Below are 21,169 nucleotides of genomic sequence, written 5' to 3' on the forward strand. Positions count from 1 at the left end.
AACACATATAATATAGTTTTACTTTCTCCTCAGCATGACATTCAATGATTCTTGCACATAGAGAGAGGACCAAGTTCAGCAGGTATCATATGCTGTGGAGCCCTAAGGACTATATTAAGGGTATTATAGTGTGTAAACACACAGTGTCACTGATTGGGCCAAAGTAAAAATGTCAGCAGAGAAACAGAGTTTCTCCCAAGTGTCTCTTATCCATTTTTATAATTTTATTAGGTATAAAATCAAATGGTCTTTTTTCCTAGTAAGATCAAACTTTGACTGTTTCCACTAATTTATTGGGCACTTACCAACAACTGCTGGGCTTCAGGAGCTTAAATCCCTCTCAAACCTTTTTCAGTATACTTCAAATAAATACGCACCAATATTATGTGTACTAATAAAAAATAAGAAGAACATTAGTTCTCAGTCTGAGAGGCTGTGTTTTATTCTCCAATAATAACCGAGGCACGTAAAAATACATAAAATTAAAAAATTAAAAAAAAATCCCAAGAGACATCTCTGATATTCAAACATTTATTTTCCAGAATCATAATATATAAATAAAGAATTTATAATAAAGTTATTTGAATTAAAGCAAGACAAGCATCTAAAAATTACTAAAATCCTCTGTTGGTGCTTACATCTTTGTTTACTGCAATACAGTTTATACCTGAAAAGTGTATTCAATACTCTGTTATAATAGCTTGTACTTGTAGTGTGAGCTGTGATCAGCGCCTTTGAAATATTCCTTCGAAGAAATGTTTCAAATGTCTGACATGAAAAGCGAAACCATCTGCTTCTTTGTTTCTGAAAGCACGTGAAATTATCAGTGTGGGTAATTTTTACGAAACACGGCAGCTATGTAAAAAGGCACTGTTGCATTGAGGAATGAAAAGCAAGCACAAGAAAAGAAAAACATCATTAATTCACTGCTATTACAGTACATGTTAAATTGCTATATATGACTCTGAAGTGCAGGCAACAATTTTCTAGGTCCATGTTGAGTGAACCAAACAGCTCAGCAAGGTGGGAAGAAAATGTATGATTCTTCTTTAAAGAAGCCAAAAATAATAAAGTAATATATCGTTTACTACACCTTGTTAAAATTCCCTCTGAGGTCTAAGCACCTCTAAACACAAAGCTCCTGTTTATTCCTGAAATGCAGAATCTGGGTCATTTCTCACCATCGATGATGACTTAGACCTCACAGGGCTATCAGTCTGCTTTCCTTTTCATCTTTATCATTCCTGAAACGAACCAACCACTAACAAGAATAAAAGCAACAATAAATTCATGCTACAAGTCTGATATAGCTCCACTGTTTCACAGTTCATTCATTGCCACGAGTATGTATTCATCCGCAGCTGAAAATAGACCCAAACAAATACGGTACTTACTCCCGCAAAAAAACAAACAAACATTTCATTAAAAAGAAAAGAAAAAAAAAACGACAGCAGTGATTCGGCGCTTTCTACGAACAAAACCGGACTTGTAAAGTATAGTTGTGGTTTATTTTAAAAGATATAAATTTTGAGTTTCGCTCAGACCGCTCCTGGTAATTAGCTTTTAAACAAGCTGAACATAATCGGTATGGCTGTTCTCCAGGTTGGCAATGCCGGCATGTGATGCTGCAGTAAGTAATCAGTTGTTATCAAACACGAGACTGAGTACGGGATGCATTGAACTTAAATTTAATAAGGCAGAGGCTTTAATATTGGGAACTGTGTGTTTATCAGTGTTTTTGTGCTGTACAGACATAAATCAGGTGAGCACTGACCAACAGGTGCGGCTTCTCAAGAGTTATTTTGGCGCACAGCCAACACCAACAAAGGTCTAACCTTAAAATGATTTAGATGAATGAAAGGCTGGAGTTACAGCAGGACACATGAACACCATGTCAGGCACTGCACATCATGTAAACTGAATAACTGCACATAAATTTCAAAAATTCTTAAACTTCACATGCTGTGGAAATATCCTGACTTCCTGCCTTTCCTGTGATAGTTTCCAGTGAATAAGTGAAGGAGAATAGATGGAGTTTTTCAATACAGCTGAAATATAGCTAAAGTGGCAACTGATAAAACAGTTGCGTGCGCAAACCAATAACGCATTAAACTGAGGTGTTGTTTAAATTTTCATCCATTCATTTATTTTCTTAATCACTTATCAAAGTACACCTTCTACAGGTCACCACAAACTCACATTCAGAGCTACAGCCTTTTTTTATTTAGCACCAGTCATGTTTAAAAGTATTCACACCCCTGAAATTATCTGCCTTAAACCATAAAAGTGTCACGACACTCTGCTGTGCAGCTTTCGCTTAGTTTCACTGACACGGAAGGGCATTAAAGCGCTTCACGCCCCTGTTTACTCTGGATTAGGTATCAGTGATAAAAATGTGTGAGCGACAGGTCTGACTGTGCTGTTCACATTGCCATTAAAGTACACGGTGTTCAGTAATCTGTGGGTACTTTACGAAAAAACATGAAGTCCAAATGTGAAAAGCTTTTCTATGATTGTTAACATCAATGTGTATAGTGCAGTCTGCTGGCTTAATCCTCAGGCTATAACAAATTGTTGGTTTTGGTCTTTTAAGATGTCTTTATAATGTCATAAGTACAAAATAAAAACAACCCTGATCCATTAAAGGGGACCTATTCTGCTCATTTCTGGCTCCTTATTTTTATTCTTTTACTCTCCCAGAGTAGCTTTGCATGATTCACAATTCAAAATAATCCTCATTTATCTTAGTGGGCTTTTCTGCTGCCCCTCAGCTCATCCTCTGTCTCAAACCAGGTGTTTTAATTCCTCTCCTGGTAAGCCAACTTTCTACTGATTGGCTGGAAACTGAAGTGGGTGGGGCTTCTATGCTCAAAACCGCAACTCAGTTCTTGAGACTACTTTCAGGCTATCCCCTCTAACATCATACTTAAAGTAGAAATGGTGTTTCCCACAGAATAAAAATCTATTCTTGGTTTTGTTGAGAAAGAGGTGAAAGGACGCCGTCCTAAACTGATAAATAAATAATATCAATCACACTTTGAGATAGAGGTGGGCGATAGAAACGATATACGATAGAAACAATATAAATTTGGCCAACGATAGATGTAGGATGCAGCTGAGTTTTGGACCCAGATTACTCCGCGAAGCTCCTCACTACGGCAGCCGTAATGCTCTGACAATCCATCAAGCAGTGTGGCTTACCAAAGTTGTACTAAAACATTTTTAACAGATTTCTGCAGCCAAAATCGGTTCGAGGTCAGTAAGCACAACCAGAATTCATACATAAGGCACACTCTCGATTTTAAGTGTGCCTTATAGTGTGGAAAATACGTTATACAGAAGAAAAGAATATATCGTGATATACATAGTTACCGCACATGCTTCAAATTATATCGCGATATGAATTTTAGGCCATATTGCCCAGCCCTACTTTGAGACATTAAATACCGAGCCATCACCTGGCTCTCAAGAAAGTTCCTCATCCCACGGAGGAATGGTCTACAAAGAGGCGCCCACACAGAAAGCAGAGACTGAGAAATTGAGTGACGTCGAGCGACTTCTTGTGAAGTTTAACTTTGCGGTCAATGATTAAAGCAACTGCTGAGACAAGAGTGAGAATGCAGAATAGACTGATACGAGAGGTGATAGACGCAGTAGGTGGACAGAAGTGCTGAGCCACCTACACATTATACCTACAGGAGCTGCTAGATGCCGTGAAGCTCCTGGTGCACAGCTGTTGTGCTGATGTTAATGCCAGGGAGGTTTGGAGCTCGCAGTATATGCCTCAGCACCCAGCAACCCCATTCTGTAACTGTACGTGGTCACATGGCTGAGCTGCTGTGGTTCCTAAAGTTTTCCACTTTGCAATTATATCACCTAAACTTGACTGTGGAATAGTTAGGAAGGAATCTTGTTACAGGACAACTCTGGAGTGCACTGAGCTCATTCTTTCACAAATGTTTGTGAAAGCAGACTGCATGACTGGGTGCTTGATTTTATGCACCTGTGGCAAAGCAGGGCCCATAAACTCTACATTAGAGAGTTACCTAGGCAAACAGAGCGAATGTCCTCTAGTGACCAACTGTCGACTAGAGCTGCCCCTCGGGGCTGTGAAAGAGCTCCAGAGCAGAACTAGTACCAACCTCCTGTCAGAATAATGCTTTGACCAGCTTGCCTGTAGAGAAAGGACTAGAGCTAGCTGTTTAACAGCGATTGAAATGTCAAAATAAGAGTGAGGGGCTTGATAGTGATGTTAGATGGCTGTAAAAATAAAAAAAATAATTGCAACATATACCTGTGTTGCACACCCAAGTGAAGTCTAGGTGTGGGAAACACTGTTCGAAAGATCTGGATGAAACTCAAATCTTTTGGTCATTGGTTTCGGCTGTATTTAACAACTATTCACCACTGTAACATGACAGGAAATAGAAAAAAACATAACATGTCCCTCTTGATAAGGCCTCACTAGGTTGCTGCACCACAATGTTTCCCACTGATATTACTGCACCGTCCCCTTCCTTTCTGTTTCAAAGCTCAAGAGTATCTACTCTCTGTGTCTCTAAGCTCATCGTACACTAACACACCATTGAAAAAAAAAAAACTGTTCCAGCAAACAACTACTAAAGATTTGATTTCTCTAATGAGGGATTATGTACGTATCTTGGCTTATTAGAGTGATATACCTCATGTGTGATAGATTGTGTAGATAAAATCAGCAGCATTTGACAATAAACAGTACAATCACGTCGTGGTTTTTAAGTGCACATCTCTTGATGCAACCTTGGTCAAACAGTGCAAACTCTTCGTTAGGGATGGGTACCGGTAGGTTCTGACATAAACGGTAGTAACCAGACCGAAAAGCAGCGCACATTTCGGTGCTTTTTTTTCTGAGCTGTGATACACTTCTTCTCTGCGTGAGTAGCTTAACGTTGTTCGTGTGTAATTTACGTTGAGTAGGCTAACCACGTTATTACATTAATGCATGTAAGGTGAACTAGCAAACATCATCATAGCTACATGCGGCTGTCTTCTTGTTTGATGGCAGATACTCCCTTCACCCTGGCCAAAAAGGCTAAAATGACCAAAGAAAAAGTGGAAAACAGTTAAACATTTTTTTGGACAAAGTTTGTGTTTTTTCCATTGTTTAAGCACTGCTTCCAGCCAAGAGTGATACCATATATGCCCTATAGCTGCAGAAAAGGCTAACATTGTTATCTTTTTACAAAAAAAACAGCTAAACATGAGAGGTTTTTGGACCAATTTTGTGTTCTCCATTCTTTAAGCACCGGTTTGAGCACCGTTTAAGCACCGGCACCGTTTCAAAAGTACCGGTTTGGCACCGGTATCGGATAAAACCTAAACGATACCCATCCCTACTCTTCGTACTATTTGTTCTGACTTTTATGGTGCTCCAGATGTTAGGATGTGTGGCATCTTTCAGAAAAATAAACCTCGACACATCTGACGCACCAGGCAAGCGGCCGCAAATATTAGGAATCATTTGCAGAACAGTCTGACCGAAGGTGTGACGTGTGCTAAAAGGTGACACACAGTGTAAGCAGGTTCAGACGCTGGTGATATACTCCGCCCCGTTAGCTGAGGCCTTGTCTTTATCTCCCTCTGTGGACACGCTGCTGTATTGGCAACCAGGAACGATGTCAATCGTGGGTGCCGCCGGGTCGGGAGCCGTGGGTGGCTTCACCTGATTCAGCGCCTTCCTCTCCTTTTTATCCAGCCAGCAAAACGACACCATAAGGAACACGGCGGATGAGGCAACAACGGCACTGCAGGCAAAAAAAACATGGAAATAGTGGCCCGTTCTGTCAACCAGGATTCCTGGAAATAAAGAAAACATCAACAGTGTCAGCATTTTGACTCATGATAGCTTCTCGTCAGAGACGTCCAGAAATCCTTGGCGGTTTTTCTTGGCTAAATCTGTTGTACTAATCTTGCTTCATAGTGCAGTCCTCATAAGCGCAAACCTGTGGAAAATCACTGACCCAGAGCTTACATTTGTCATCCCCAGGGCAACTGTGGCTACAACTGTAGCTTGACTCCACCAGTGTGTGAATGTGAGAGTGAATGAATAGTGGAATTGTAAAGCGCTTTGAGGGCCCCGAAAAGCGCTATATAAATGCAATCCATTATTATTATTATTATTATTATTATTATTATTAGAGGTCAGTGTGATATTTGTTCACAGGCAAGTTCTCTATTCAAATCAGCATAATATATTCTGACTCCACCAAAAAAAAAAGAAAAAGAAAAAAAAGACATCTTTTCAAACTGTGTTTATCTTCCATAACCGTGACCTCGGAAAATCCTTTTCCCCGTTATAATCAGCAGCACATCAGGTCAGATGTACAAGCAACATAATCCTGCCGTGACTTGTCTCTGTGGTTATGTCACTGTTCAGCTGGAGAAGCAGCCAGATAAACAGTCTAAGCATAACTGTCATCTGAGACGGAAGCAGCCCTGAGAGGGAGAGGAACCCTCTGCCCTTTTCTCACTCTGCTGCAGCTCGAGCTCGCTTCTCCACTGAGAAGAACAAACTGTTTTTCTCTCTGTGCTAAACGGCCTCAACACCCTGCAGTGCCGCCTCCTCCTTCATTTCAGCCGTTCACATAACACACATGTGAAAACATGTGCACTGAAGCGTATGCAATCACACATGAAGGCTTTACTTTTTTGTTTTTTTATAGGTTGAACCAGATAAAAGGAAAAGATGAGTATGGAGCAGGAATTTAGATGGAGCTGGATTAATATTGACTTGCTGGCTTTTAAACTGACTTATCTACAGCAACAAAGCTCTGCCACTGATCAATAGAGGTCAGTGCACTGTAACTTGATAAGAAACATGAGGATAGATGAAAAAAATAACCATAAAGAAACAACCTGGTGCAAAAAATGGATGAAAATTCACCAAAGACTCAAACTATCATGTTTTTGTCATATGTTTGAGTTTGCGTTCTTTTGGCCTCCACTTTTATTTTGAAAGTATTTCTGCCACGAGATTAACTAATTAGAGAGACGAGTTTTCAGTACAGTGCTCTTTTAGCCTGGCTTGATCTTAAGCTGAACTGTTAACCTGGTCTGGAGTTGTGGTTTAAAATCATCGGCAAACTACGAATCACTAATGCTTTTCCGCAGCATCACGCACCTGTGTGAGTGGAGCACCTGTGCTACCCATCATATATTTTATATTTTTTACAGATCTTCATTATCTGATCATTTCTCTGACTGAAGTAGGCGGCGCTGAATCTGTCCGTTTAGTGAAAGAAAACAGCTAAATGATGCCTGAATTACAAACTTTTATGTGAATATAGAGTGAAGCAGTCGGCATGATAATCGCTCATTCTTACGGGAGTTTTATTTTTTGTCAAATCAGCTTCTGCCAGGAAAGCCTGGCTATGTTGAATTTGCTTCACCCCTCAGATCGGGGTTTGATGATGTTTCTGTGGCGTTTCTGGTTCTTGTGTCTGGTTTCTCCACCTTTTCTAATCTGAGTGTGCTTATCTAATCTTATGTTTACCTTTGTTAGAGTTTCTCTTTATGCTTCTGCCGTTACCCAGCTTCATTGTCATTTCACATTTGGATTGTTTCCATGCCTGTATTGAGCAACACATTTACTTCATCAAACGCACCTTTTGTTGTTACACCTGCCCTGTCTGAACTATGATACTGGTTACCTGGGAATAACTGAGCCTGCTTAACATCCTAGGACCTGGCGTCCACATATGTGGACATCACATTTTGGGTTATTTAGACCAAAATACTCTATTTTGCTGTACAAGGGCCTGATATCCACTTACGAGGACATTATACTGCTACTGTTCTATCAAAATTTTAAATTTTAGCCATATGTGGCTCTTTTTTTTCATAAACACAAAAATAAGGTAAAAAAAAAAAAAAATCTGGTAATTCTTTGTTTTTACATTCATCAGACCCCAATATGCCAAAATATCAAAGAGAAATTAAAAATGCATGCCGTGGAAGAGTTCGGGTCTTAGGAGGTTAAGACCAACTGATTTTTATGTCACATTTTCCAGACAGACCAGATTCAGATTTCGTCATGTGTTGCATCTAACCCTAACAGTTTCATTTTTAATTTCAAAAGGAAGGTCACATTTAGGCCACTGTTGAGCGGCCCACTGTTGATTGGTCAGTTTTAGAAAGATATGTTTGATTTTGTAGCCTGTTGGTCTTTTTTTTTTTTTCTCGAAATCCATTTTAAACTAAGCAATAACTTTAAGTGACGTGAAGTCCTGAGAAAGGCCAAAGTGGGTATGAAAGGACTTTTAAGTCACTGAAGATAAACTTCTATAGAAAGTATTTTCCCCTTTTTTGGCAACTTGTAAACAGTCATGCATTTTTGGCATTGCTCCATCACTCAGACTCTTACTGGTAAAGGTCTCAAGTTGTTATGAGGCTCCAGCAGCCAAACAAAAAGGTGTCAGAGTCCTTCCTTTTGTTTGTCTGGAATATATACTACACAAAGTTCACAGTAACACAAAGAGGAAATACTTTCTGTCTACCTGAGACCATAAATTAGCTTCAGTCTGAAGGTTTAATTGTATTAACAGGGCTTTGGATTTTCTCCCCATCCCTTATACTATGGTGCTCTTAGATGGAATCTCCTTAGGGCCAGTATAAACCTGAGCAAACCTGTTCCAGAGTTCATGAGGTTGCCTTGAAGTCCCTGAAAAAATTTAAGCCAATCCTTTAAGCAGCTCTTTAGCTGTTCCCCCAGTCCCATACATCATGCAAAATCTAAGCCAGTGATGCAGAAAACATGAAGAGAGACTACAGGCAAAAATTATTTTGCATATTTATACCTCCAGGGTTTTTACTGGCTTTATGGTTATGGTTTCATGGGATAAAAAAGTGTGACCTACATTCTCTTCACATCTCTCACTCATGATAATATCTATATTTCCTTTACCTGCCAGTGGAGGCCCAATGAGCAGCGTGACACTCTCCATGACAGCAAGGAGGCCAAGGGCTGAGGGAAAGCAGCTCATCTCCACTACATCCATGAGGACAGTAAACATCAGGGAGCCCACCACGCTCATGGAAAGCCCGTAGATCACCACGTAAGCCAGCAGTACATGGAAGCTGGGCCCGATGCAGCAGATGCTGTTACTGAGCCCATTGACAAGCAAAGCTGCAGAAAACACGTAAACGTGTCGCCCTTTGAACCATGGCATGTTAAAGACGATGCCAAACGGTGGCCGCACCACGATGTTGACGATCCCCAGGATGGACAGCAGGTACGCAGCCTGACTCGGCTCCATGTCATTTGCTGTGGCGTAGGGAACCAGATACACCAGAGGTACCACAAACCCGAGCATCGTCCACGTGATGCCGATGGAGTACACGCGGTAGCGCAAGTTATTGCAGAACTGATTGAAGGCCATGTGTTTGCTCAGGAAAGCTAACATGGAGCTCCAAATCGTCCTCACCCTCCCTTTTTTCTTGCTCTCACTATTCTCATCTGGCGGAGGAGGTCCGTGGTTCATCAGCGGCTGGCCACGATGCCTTTTGGGCTGGAGGGGCCTCATCACAGCTCCACACACACAGCAGTTCAGCAGGACGGCCCCCAGAATGAGAAAACTTCCTCTCCAACCGTACTCTGTATGGAGGTAGTTTCCCAGGACAGGCAGAGCGCACAGTCCCAAGGCGGTGCCCGTGGAGGACATGGCGTTGGCAAATACACGGCGACGCACAAAGTAGTGTCCCAGGATTGTCACAGCTGGTTGGAAGCTGAAGCAGAAACCAAGACCTGAAACAATGAAAGATGAGTGACATTTTTATTATCAGCGATAGTGCTAATGGATTATAAAGTATAAATGTAGAAAAGTTCTATTATGTTTAATCTATCCTGAGTAACACTAAATGTTTTTTGCTAATGCTTTTATTTTTATTCTATTATTTTTATTATTTATTATTCTAAATTTGTCAGACCTCCCTTCAAGGTAACCTTGTGCACCTCTGGACAACAGCTGGTAGAAGTCATGTACTGACCATTGTGAGACCATGTGCGGTGATTTAACTGCAAACCTCAAACTAAAACATTTAGCTTTCATTTTTAGGATTAGGGCACGTGATGAGAACTTATACTCCAGCTATGACAAAGCTTGAAGTGTAGTTCATTAGGACAGAAACATGACCAGGAAACATGGTTACATGAGCAACCTCGGTTCTATGAAACCATATTCCACTATGGAAAGCATGTTTTATCTTAGACCATTTATTTAATTTAAGACAAATACTTTCAGAGATGGTCCACCAACCTCTTATATCATATTCTGGCCCCAGACAAGTCACTCAACATCTGTGCTACTATACAGATCTGACTTACTGCGAATTCGTCCACTCCCAGAAAATTAAATCATGATGAAAGGTTTATATTTTGAAACACTTGCAGATGCATAAGTCCAAGAGGAAAGACATGGAAGTAGTCCAGAGGTACCTTGGGTAAGGCTTCTCCTTTTATGCAGGGAGTACCAATGATAACATTTTAAAAAAATAAGATAAAGCAGTAAAATTTTTGTATCTGTATCTTTATGAGTTTACCACAAAAATGAACAGCCACAACTATGGAAATTAGACCAAGGCTGTTATGAAGTGAAATTAGAGTTTTAACTTCTTTTGAATGTCTGTATGTCAAATTTAAGTGATATAAAAGATGTAATGATGCATTTACAGTTGTCCAAAATCTGTCTGCTTTGGTCTACAACAACCAAACAAATATTCGGCACAGCTGAACTCTCCCTGTGCCTGCCCTTTGATGCTCGGCAGGTAGCTGTGTGTACCCATGGCAATGAAATGTGTGCTGGGATAATAAATCTACTGAGTGCTTGCTGACCTGTAATGACCCCGGCGGTGATGTAAAGCTCAGTGATTGACTGGGTAAATGAGCTGGCAGCCATTCCAAGCCCGCTCAGGACCCCTCCCAACATGATTGTCGCTCGGCAGCCAAGTTTCTCCACCAACATGCTACAAAAGGGACCTGTGGATCAAATTTAATGCTCTTAGTTTAATACCAGAACCCGAGTGGGCAAAGGCCTTAATCCTCCAGCACATTTCACATAACTTGTAATCTGCACCGACTGGATGACCTTCAAAAGAACCGAACATATGACTGAAAATATGTCTGCTCATTCATTTACACTGTGCACAAGATGACACATCTGTTTCTTACTCACCTGCCTGCCAGTGAGATTAGATTTCATCTTACACTACCTTTTGTGTGTAGATTTCTCAATCTCTAACACATCATCCTGACTCACCTGCCTGCCATGAAAAAAATCTCACTGTGTATACTTGAAAGCTTGAGCAAATACAGCAGTGTACACTGTTTAAAGGTCACTAACAGGGGTGTCAAATTTAACACGGCCTATCTGTGTTGTTAAACAACAGATCTGCTAGATATTAATGGGGGAAAATCACTGAACTAACATGTTTAAAACTTCAGTTTTTGCGCCATTAAAAAAAACATTTAATCACGCTATTCTTTATCAGAATCTTTTAGACTGTGTTTATTCTAAAGTTACAGTTTTAATAACTCATGAATCACTTCTTAAGCTCACAAATCAGGCCTGGGACAAGGCTCCCTCATGCAATTTACTGGAGATAAACCTAAGCCTGTCCAATTAGCTCTGAGCCTCTAAAAAAGCTAAAAGTCTGCACAAGTCACATCTTGACTGTTTGAATAGAAATGGATGCGAAAAAACAAAACAACTATTATTGTGTACATCTTAGACCAAAACATACATTTACCTCTGGTTTGTTCAGAGCAGCATTAAAGGATGAGTCTGACATTACTGCATAACATCCTCATCGTAAACCTTAAAAAATAAACTTGAAGTGCTGCTGTGTTAAAGCTTTCCCAAGCCCATATTTTTCTGATGTGTATCAAATGGCATTTTTATGCTCTAGTTCTGCTTTTACATTTCATAAATAACATAAAAGCTAATTTCCTCTTCATCAAAAGCTCCTGTATTGTTGATCTCGTTGTTATCGGTCAATCTAATATTGCCACATACAACAATTATCACTATCTGTATGGGTTTTTTAAAGATTCATTATAAATCCCGATTATTTTGACTAGCTTATATATTATGTTCATTTTACTATCCCCCCGTGAAAGGGATGTTATGTTCTGTGTCTGCGTTTTGTTCAATGCATGTCGCCTGTTCATACTTAACAGTCATCGTGATGTAATGTTGTTCGAGTAAACAGTAAACGTGTGAGGACTTTAAATGGCCCTTATGAAGGGTTTTTGCTAATAGTGTGCTGTATTTTCAGAAAATGGAAGGAAGAAGTTTGAAGGAGAGGAACTTAAGTTGCATAGGAGTGCACTTAAACAGGCAGTTACCAGTTGTTCAGGTGTTGTAGGCCACAGGCTGCTTCTGATCAAACGCTCGCATATAATTGCATTTTATACTGAATGTGTGAACTCTTCCCTCATCTCAAATAAAAACTATGGTGCTTATTACTTTTTTTTGATAAATGTTGTTGAAATTTATTTGGGAGTGAAGAAATTGTAAAGAGGAGGAACTTTATCCAACCATTGCGATAACACTGAGATAAACCATGGGCTGATTTCCACTATCTTTTTATTCTAGCATTTTAAATATTGACAGTTCAAAACTTATAAGACAGATAAGAAGTTGCACTATGTGCACCCGCTCATCACATAAAACTTATTTCTAATCTTTCTAATGAAGAAAGGACTCTTGGACATAGATAAAGGACCATAATCCTTCCAACTTGTGTTTCCAGGGGTTAAATCTCCAAACTAATCTCCGTTTTTGGATGGATTTAAAAGGAAGCCAACAGAATAAGAATAATTGTGTGACGCCTTCTTGTCATAAATCTACAATCTGCGGATATGAAAATGATGAAGATATGAAGATCAGAAATAAAAAAAGTGCTATAATTTGGTCCCTGATTTTAGTCTCTGTCTCTCAGTTTTGGCCCCTGTGGATGGATTCCTCCACCTAACAGCTGTGGGTTGATTTGCTTTATACCCGATCCATCTGTATACAGGATTAAGGATGATATATACAGACTTCTATAGTTTTATAATGTCATACTCATAGTAAATCTACTTTGGATGGATACAACATTATGGCTTATTACCAACATCCCTATGGAGAATATGGTACTAGAGGTACTAGAAAATACTTCTAGTACCTCGCTGTTGAGTTTTTGTTGGACCTCTCTGACCCGTTTGGCCTGGGGGTGCAAAAAGAGAATGTAAAATGTGGGTGATGTCACTGTGGCTATATTTATAATTTATATACAGTACATTTTATTCTTGGTAACCAGTGTCTATCATGACCCTACACAGTACAGAGAGGATCACGGTAAATAATAAGTCAACAGTAATATCTTCTGAAAGTCAGGAAACATTAGACCTTAGATAATCATGCCAGACTAAGTATGTCAGTTTAGTTTTGTTTAACTGCTATTAAAAGTGACAATTTATTGCTAAATCAGCTATTTTAAACTAATCTAATAAATCTGAAAGTTTTGATTTATGATAGGATGAGCTTCTTTTGAGTTTTACTTTTCATCAGCACAGGAATGAAGACTTCAGAAGGAAAATAGCCGCTCTAAGGTTTGCATTATTTCTTCTGTGAATGAAACAGTTAAGGCTGTGGGAAATGACAGGACTGCAGCTTCTCATGGAATAACCTTTAAATCAACATCACACAGCAAGACGGGTTAAAGCATCCTCTGTTTCTCTCTCTATCTGGTTTCATACTTTCCCTGAACAATAACAGCAACTGCAAACTAAAACTACCCTCAAGCCAGGGGGCATTAAAGGGCAACTTCAGTAGTATGGTAAATTCTAGTTATTATTCTCTTCAATTACACCAAAATGAGTAAATTAGGCTTGAAAAAACTTGGGTCTGGTTTATTTCCTGGTCTTCTAGCTTTACCTCCTGCATGAAGCGCTGACGTCATGATGGAGGGCACCCAGGAGGTTTCGCTGTTGGTTGCGTGGAACTCATTCTGCAAGTCAGTGTAGAAGATTCCCACGCAGGAGGGAAATGCCAGTGTCAAAGCCAGGACAAGTATAGTGGCAACCAGCACCATCCAGCCCCAGCCGCCATCTGGAGCTTCGACTGCTCCTGTTACAGCCACGGATACTCGGCGCCCTCCTTCCTGTCCCCTCTCCTCCAATTCACAATCATCAGCCTCCTGGATTTTCTCATGGTCCATACCATTGGCCTGCTGGAAGACCTTGGAGGCCTCCGAGTGGAGGATGCGATCACTCGTCCCGCTGATTCCATTTCTCTGAGTCATTTTCTGCTTGGCAGTTCAGGCAAGGCTCCTGTGTTAGTTCTGGAGGGTGTGTGATTGCACTTGCTGTCCATGTCACTGAAACTGCTGTAACCTTTATAGACCCTATAATCAAAAAAAGCAAACAACATGTCAGGTATAATTGTGAGTGGTTTTCATTAGAAGTAATGTTAAACTTTGGCACTAGTTGGACTATCTAAATAACCGACAGACATACTGTGCTGATCTCCATGTGATTTAAACCAGAGCCCAACTGATACATAATTTTCAATCTCGATACCTATATTTGGTGTTTTATAAATCGGATACTTGTATTTTTTTTATCTTACTAAAATAATGCGATAATGCATTTAAAAATCAATTAATTTTACAATCACAACAAGTTGTGGATTACACCTTTATGTTTAGCCTAAATTGACTCGGCTGATTTCTTAAACACCTTAACAGGGAGATGCTCATATTTCTTACTTTTAAATTTTTCATTTATCAGGCAACAAATAAAAATTATTTGCCGATACAGATTTATTGGTGTCCAAAATATCTATTAGGCTATGATTTAAATGATTTTAGCAAACAGCACCTTTTACACCTTGCTAACTAAGCTAGCTAACATTATCTGATAACTTCAGCACTCCACCCTAGAGCTCAATTTTGGTCACTTTGGTTAATAACAAAAAAACAATAAAAATGCAGTAGTCCACACTTTATAGTGGCTCCAACCATGTTTTAAACAAAGTCTTAAGAGTTTAAAGTGAAATGACAGGAGAGATTAAGAAATATAGCATTTATGTTCACCTCAGGATAAAGTCCAAGCAATATTACTACATGTTAGCATGCTAACAAGCTAAACAAAAAAGAAAACATTCAAACATTAAACAGGTCTAATATTGAATATCATTCAGCAAAATGCTATACTGTACTATACTTAAGATATAACAAAGCTATTTAATTAAATGACAAGTCAAAACCTGAAACAGTAGTCAAAATAAATAAATGAAGGTGTCTTGTTTGTTAATAGCCTCTCAGCTAAAAAGCTAAGCATCTTTATTGAGTTTGTTCTAACAAGCTAACCCTCTTTGTTATGTTTGTATTAGCATGCTGACGAGCATCCTAGCAAGCTAAGGTGCTTCTTTCAGTTGGTGGTTTAAACATACTGAATTTAATTAATAGCCCTATTATCATGGTAACCACCATGCTAGCAAGCTAAGCAGCTTTCATTAAGATCCCTTTATAAAGTTAAACTTCATTACAGGACACATGGGCATGTTTACAAACATCAAACAAACAAATTTAGCCTTGGTAAAGTTTTAACAAAGGGTTTTGAGCTTGTTCATCGCATTTTAACTGAACACTGTTCCAGAGGTTTTAAAGTTCAGCCAAGTCATCTTTATTTCTAAAGCAGCAACACTGACCAAAGTGGGGAGCATAGAAATAAAAATACATGAGAATAAAAAAGAAAATATTAAAAACAAAATTTAAATACCAACACAAAATAAAAACAAAATGCCAATTAAATCTCATCAATATTAGTGCTTTTAAAACTTAATTGAACCCATATTTACCTCAAACCACTGTTGAAAAAGGTATGGAGCCCCGCAGGGGACATGGGAGAAAAAAAAAAATTAAGACGCAAAAGTTTTGCGAGATCTCGCAAAACAAACTCGGGATCTCGCAAAACTTTTGCAAGATTTCGCAAAAGTTTCATACATCTCCGAAAACGTCGGAGCACTTTTGCAAATATGTGATGTCTTGTAAACCGAGCAGATATCTGACGTTTACACAACTACATTCACGCCTCAAAATATCTTAAAAGTGTATTTTGTGACCCAGAAAGAGTAATATTACAACTAAGTAGCTGCCGCCATTGTTGGAATTCAAAAAGTTTTGCGAGATCTTTTGCGAGATCCCGAGTTTGTTTTGCGAGATCTCGCAAAAGTCCGTCTTAATTTTTTTTTTCTCCCATGTCCTCTGCAGGGCTCCGTAAAAAGGTAAACTGTCTGCTGTAATTTTACTCACTTTGCTCTGACCCTAAAGGACTCACAAAATGCCAGCAGAGCCAAGGTTATAAACACAAGGAAATCAGACAATGACTCTTTATTAAAACAGGTAATCAGTTACGGAAAACCAGGGGAATGTCCGAGTTATAATAACCTCACTGGCTGGAATCAAGGTTTGTACATCCTGAAATAAAGGAAATTAAACTTGGCAACGCATACCAGCCGACAGACGGGTGACTGTTGTGTTGCCACAATCATTAGGAATGATTTAGCTGCAGTCATGAATCATCCCATGATTTCTCCTGTGTGCAGAATGAAAGCCCCCACGGGACTACAGCGTCTACATTTCCAGTTAAAGGCTTTCACTTATCAGCATTTCAAAATAAGTTTAGACTGTGAGCGCACTGACAAAAGAAGGGTCAAAAAGGTTGAGGGACAAACGTGGCGTGGAAAGGGAGACTTAAGTTTACACTAACATGAACTCACGCAAACCTTTGAATGAATAGCCCTATTTTACTGTAAGTACCCTGGCAAAACATTTCCCAAAGATACAATTTCCAGCTGTGTCAACTACAAAGCAGAGAAATATCTTCACGGATTGTATTCCCAACTCACGTGGACACAATTTTGCACCTTTACAGTACTGCAACTATAACTTTAAGTTTTAAGTGGATGTTGTTACCTAAAGGCAGGGGTGTCAATCATTAACTAAAATGAGTTTGACATCCCTGCATCAACGGCATCGAAAGTCATCACCCTCTGGTTCCACTCGCTTTAATAAGCCATGATAACTAGCCTAACCACCAGTGTGCTATGCAAACAGAAATTTGCACATTACAACCACTTACCATTGAAGCTGGTAACTAGGGGTGGGTTTTGGTAATCGATTTATCGATTAAAATCGATTCTGGCTTGGATAACATGATATTGATTCATTAAATCCTGAATCGATTTTTTAATATAAATTTATTTTGCCCAAAATGCCAGAATCTCAGGTGAAACCTAACAAAATTTCAACAACCACCAATCAGCTAAAACAGTAAATGAGAGCAGGAACTGCACAAAGACGTAAACACAAAGCGCAGATCCGCAGATCAGAATCAGTGAGATGTCGCCTTTCTCACCCGACGGCAGGGACACGGTCGAGGCTGAAAGCCGACAGCTCGCCGATTCTGATGTTTTGGCGGCTCCGCGCTTTGTGTTTACGTCATTTTTTCGCTGATTCTAAAGCTGTTAGTTTTATCTCTCTCCAAACAATACTGACTGAACCAGCAGCAAAAGAAGATCCAAACTACGCTTCACATAAACATCGTCATGAATTCACTCTGACCTTTGCTGTTTTGCTTCTACCACGATAAAAATCACACTTTATGCACAGCTCTCCCTCTCTCTCTCACACACACAGTACACTTCAAGAACAGTTTCCCGTCTAAAAATCTGTTTTCTGCATTATTTGCTTGCTTGTTACGCACAAGTCTACCGTAATTTACAGCGCTGTCGGCCGCTGTTTTTTTCCCTTTTACTTACTTCCGAAAAGAAAACCTAATTTCTGCTGTTCAATGGGCTACTGAACAAATTTAAACTTTTTAAAATTATGCAAAATGCTTAGCAGTGTCTCTGATAAAACCTCTGTAACTTCAGAGGTAATGTTCATAAGTTGATTAATGTGTTTCTTTCGTTTTTGATGTACTGCAGAATATTTTTTATAAAATCCCAGGCAAAGAAAATCACCTTCATGTTTTTCTGTGTTTTATCTTCAGCTGCTTTGACACAAAGGCATGTGCTGTGATGCTCACACCTTTGATAAAGTCTTGCGAGTGTCAGCTTCCTTTTTATAGATACAAAAATATGTAAATGTACTGATCTGAATTATAACATTTCTGACTGTCTGAGGCAAAATTTCCCAGATTTAAATCGAATCAATTGAATCGAATCGTGGATCAAATCGATTCGGGACCTTGTGAATCGGAATTGAATCGATTCTAGAAATCAGTGACGATACCGAGCCCTACTGGTAACCCTGATCAGCTTGTTATAATGCCCAGACCACCCACCTAAGCATTATTCCAGACCTTGCACCTGTTAAGAATAACATTAAATGTTGCTTAGCCACCTTCTGTGAAGGTAAAGACTAAAGGGTTTGTTGAGACCCTTCTAACCCCTTCACATAACTGTAAAACAACAGGACATTATACACTCATACAGCAACTCAATCACAAGCCAGTAAAAGGTTTATTCTCCTTTGTCACTCTAATGTGGACAATGTTTTAAAAAGTGAACATTTTGTTTTATTCGGTGACACCTGAAATGTTTTTTCCATTGGGTAAATGATCACTTTGAAAGAAAGAATTGTAGCAAAATAGCTAAACTTAGCTGTATTCACATTACAGCTAAGTTACAATGTTCAATTAATGTTACAATGGTCCATTAATGTAGATATCTAATCTGCCAATCAGTTGACAGATATGCAATGCATTAACAGTGTGTTTCTGGATAAGTCAGAAAATTTTAGTGGAGCATGCCCTTCACTCGAATTTTCCACTAGTAAAGAGACCAGCAGACCAACATATAGTTAGCACACATAGTTAGCATTCCAAGATGGCGGCACTGAACGTAAACAGTGTAAACCGTGCCAAAACTGTTAACTCTGAATCTGTACAGCCATTGTTGTGTATTTTTGACTTACTAAGCCATATGCAGAGCACTGACCAGGCTCTATCTGTGAATTTGATTTTTACGTGCAAAAAAATAAGTATTATGCTATAAGTTTCCTGAAACTTGGGAGTGGCGTCACTCCCAAGTTCCAATATCCAAGTTCCGAGGTATCTGGAATGTGGCAATAGGCATGTAGATAAGGTCAAGACAAACCACTGAAGTTCAAACTGGGCATCAGAATGGCGAAGAAAGGTGATTTATGTGCTGGGATTTTCAAGAGGACCATCTGCAGGTTTACAGATAATTATCCCAAAAAGAGAAAATAGCCAGTGAGTGGTACTTCTCTGGGAGAATTTGCCCTGTTGTCACGCTTGCTAGGGAAGAAAGTGAGGCTCAGTTTGAGATCTCAAACTGGTTTCTTGAACATTACAAGGACTTTACTGTACCATGACGTCCCCATTGTCCCCAGATCTCAATTGGAAAACGCACCTTGGGATGTGGTGAAACAGGAAAGTTGCATCACAGAGCCGACAAATCTGCAGCGACGGTGTGATGCTATCGAGTCAACATGAACTAACATCTCTGAGGAATGTTTGCAGCACCTTGTCAAATCTCGTGTCTGAGGATAAAACGGGTTTAATAACAACTATTACTGATAAAGTTGCCACTGATTTACCTTAGTCAAAAATAACTTTGGTGGTAGCTTTCTGACTTCTCGACTATAACAAAACCTTAAACTAAATAACTGACTCTGACAGTTAGACATTTGATTTATTGTTAATATCACTTTCAGGGTTAGCACACAGCGGTTCCTTTTTTTTAACCCAGGAAGCTACATCGCTCTTTTAGAGTTCAGTACTATTGTACTTTGGTTTTAGCTCTGTGACGCGGAGCTAAAAGTTAGGCATGCTTTGAACAACTATGCAAAACCGGCGTCTATGCAGCTTTTGTTTGAGTAGTGAAGTCACCCACAGGGAAATTCAGAGCTTCTGTCACTTAATTTATGATGAAAATGTATGTCAAGAAAAACAAAAATCAGACCCCAGGGAACAATTTAACACACATATGTTGTTGTTTGTTTTTATTATGAGGGAGACATGCTTCAGCTCCTTACATCTCCTCCTGTGTTTTCCCCTATAAAGTGTACATGTCTCTCTTTCTGAGTGGGTGAAAATGAAAGGTCTGACATCCTGTTTCCCCATTTTCATTCTTTGCACACTGCACAGCTGCCTGCAGATACTCTACACATCTCATGACTGTAGCTGGAGGTGTCTGAAAGGAGGGGAAGCAAATATTAGGAGAATAATCTGGAGTTTTTTCCCTTTTTTTGAGCAGCTGATTAGAGATGCTGAGCAGCTGATCTTTCATGTGGGACAGCCCACGGAGAGGATGGCAGCGCTTCCTAACTGTCACTCAGTGCATTTAATATTAACGTATCTCTGTATATATACTCATCAGACTCAAATTGAATTTCCCCTTGCTCCACATTTCATCTGCATTAAAATGCGTTCTTCCCCCCGACACACACACACACATTCACCCACGTGGCAGCTCGTCATTTTTCGTCTTATTTATGGCAGGAAAGCATTTCTAAAGCATATCTAGAGCTCAGACCCCATCGAAATGGCTCAAATGTTCCTTTAATATGCTTTGTTCCCTTCTGTGTAACAGACAGGCGAATATTCCTAACATCCAGCACTTTCGCAGCAAGGAGGAAGCGATTTAAACATCAGCCTCTCCCGTGAATTTCTACACAAACATAAAAGCCGTTACTCGCCTTGTTTTTGAGCCGATTCTGGTCGTCCGTGTCCGGGTTTTTACGGCAGCTCCACGGGCGCCGTCTCTCCACGGTGACTGTCGGAGGAGCAGCAGCAGTCCGCGGGTGTGCTCGTCACGGAGATCCTCAGTCCGTGGGCGGAGACAGCAGCAGGGTGGGATGCGAGCTGCGCAGGCCCCAGCTGCTACACCGATGTTTGTGCCAAAGTGATATCTGGTGTTTCTATGTGTAATGTGTGTCTTTATTTATATTGTTAATAGACTTTAGTGAACAGGGTTTACAAAGGGGCTATATCTACAATAAAGAAGTTACCTGTTTTGGAATTATCTACATGACCGCGTTATTGTACCCAAATTATAATCAATTTAGTCCATGTTTGGACACTTAAAATATCTTCATGGAACGATTGTTATATTTGTTATAT

General features: G+C 39.7%; 1 protein-coding gene across 2 annotated transcripts; it reads right to left on the reverse strand.

The window, feature by feature from the left end:
• Nucleotides 1–517: 517 nt before the first annotated feature.
• slc16a5a (solute carrier family 16 member 5a) lies at nt 518–20,864 on the reverse strand. 2 transcript variants are annotated; one of them, XM_080872289.1, is made up of 5 exons: nt 20,746–20,864; nt 13,953–14,421; nt 10,868–11,011; nt 8,942–9,781; nt 518–5,835 (listed from the first exon to the last, which is right to left on the reverse strand). In XM_080872289.1, exons 2-5 carry the CDS (start codon nt 14,317–14,319, stop codon nt 5,564–5,566), a joined length of 1,623 nt encoding a protein of 540 aa, XP_080728415.1. In that variant the 5' UTR covers nt 14,320–14,421; nt 20,746–20,864; the 3' UTR covers nt 518–5,563. The 2 variants fall into 2 exon arrangements, with proteins under 2 accessions (XP_080728415.1, XP_080728416.1); XM_080872290.1 differs by having other exon boundaries at nt 5,562–5,783.
• Between the last annotated feature and the right edge of the window lie 305 nt (nt 20,865–21,169).

The sequence above is a fragment of the Rhamphochromis sp. 'chilingali' genome (genome assembly GCF_963969265.1).
Source record: "Rhamphochromis sp. 'chilingali' genome assembly, chromosome: 22".
Classification (NCBI taxonomy): Eukaryota; Metazoa; Chordata; class Actinopteri; order Cichliformes; family Cichlidae; genus Rhamphochromis; species Rhamphochromis sp. 'chilingali'.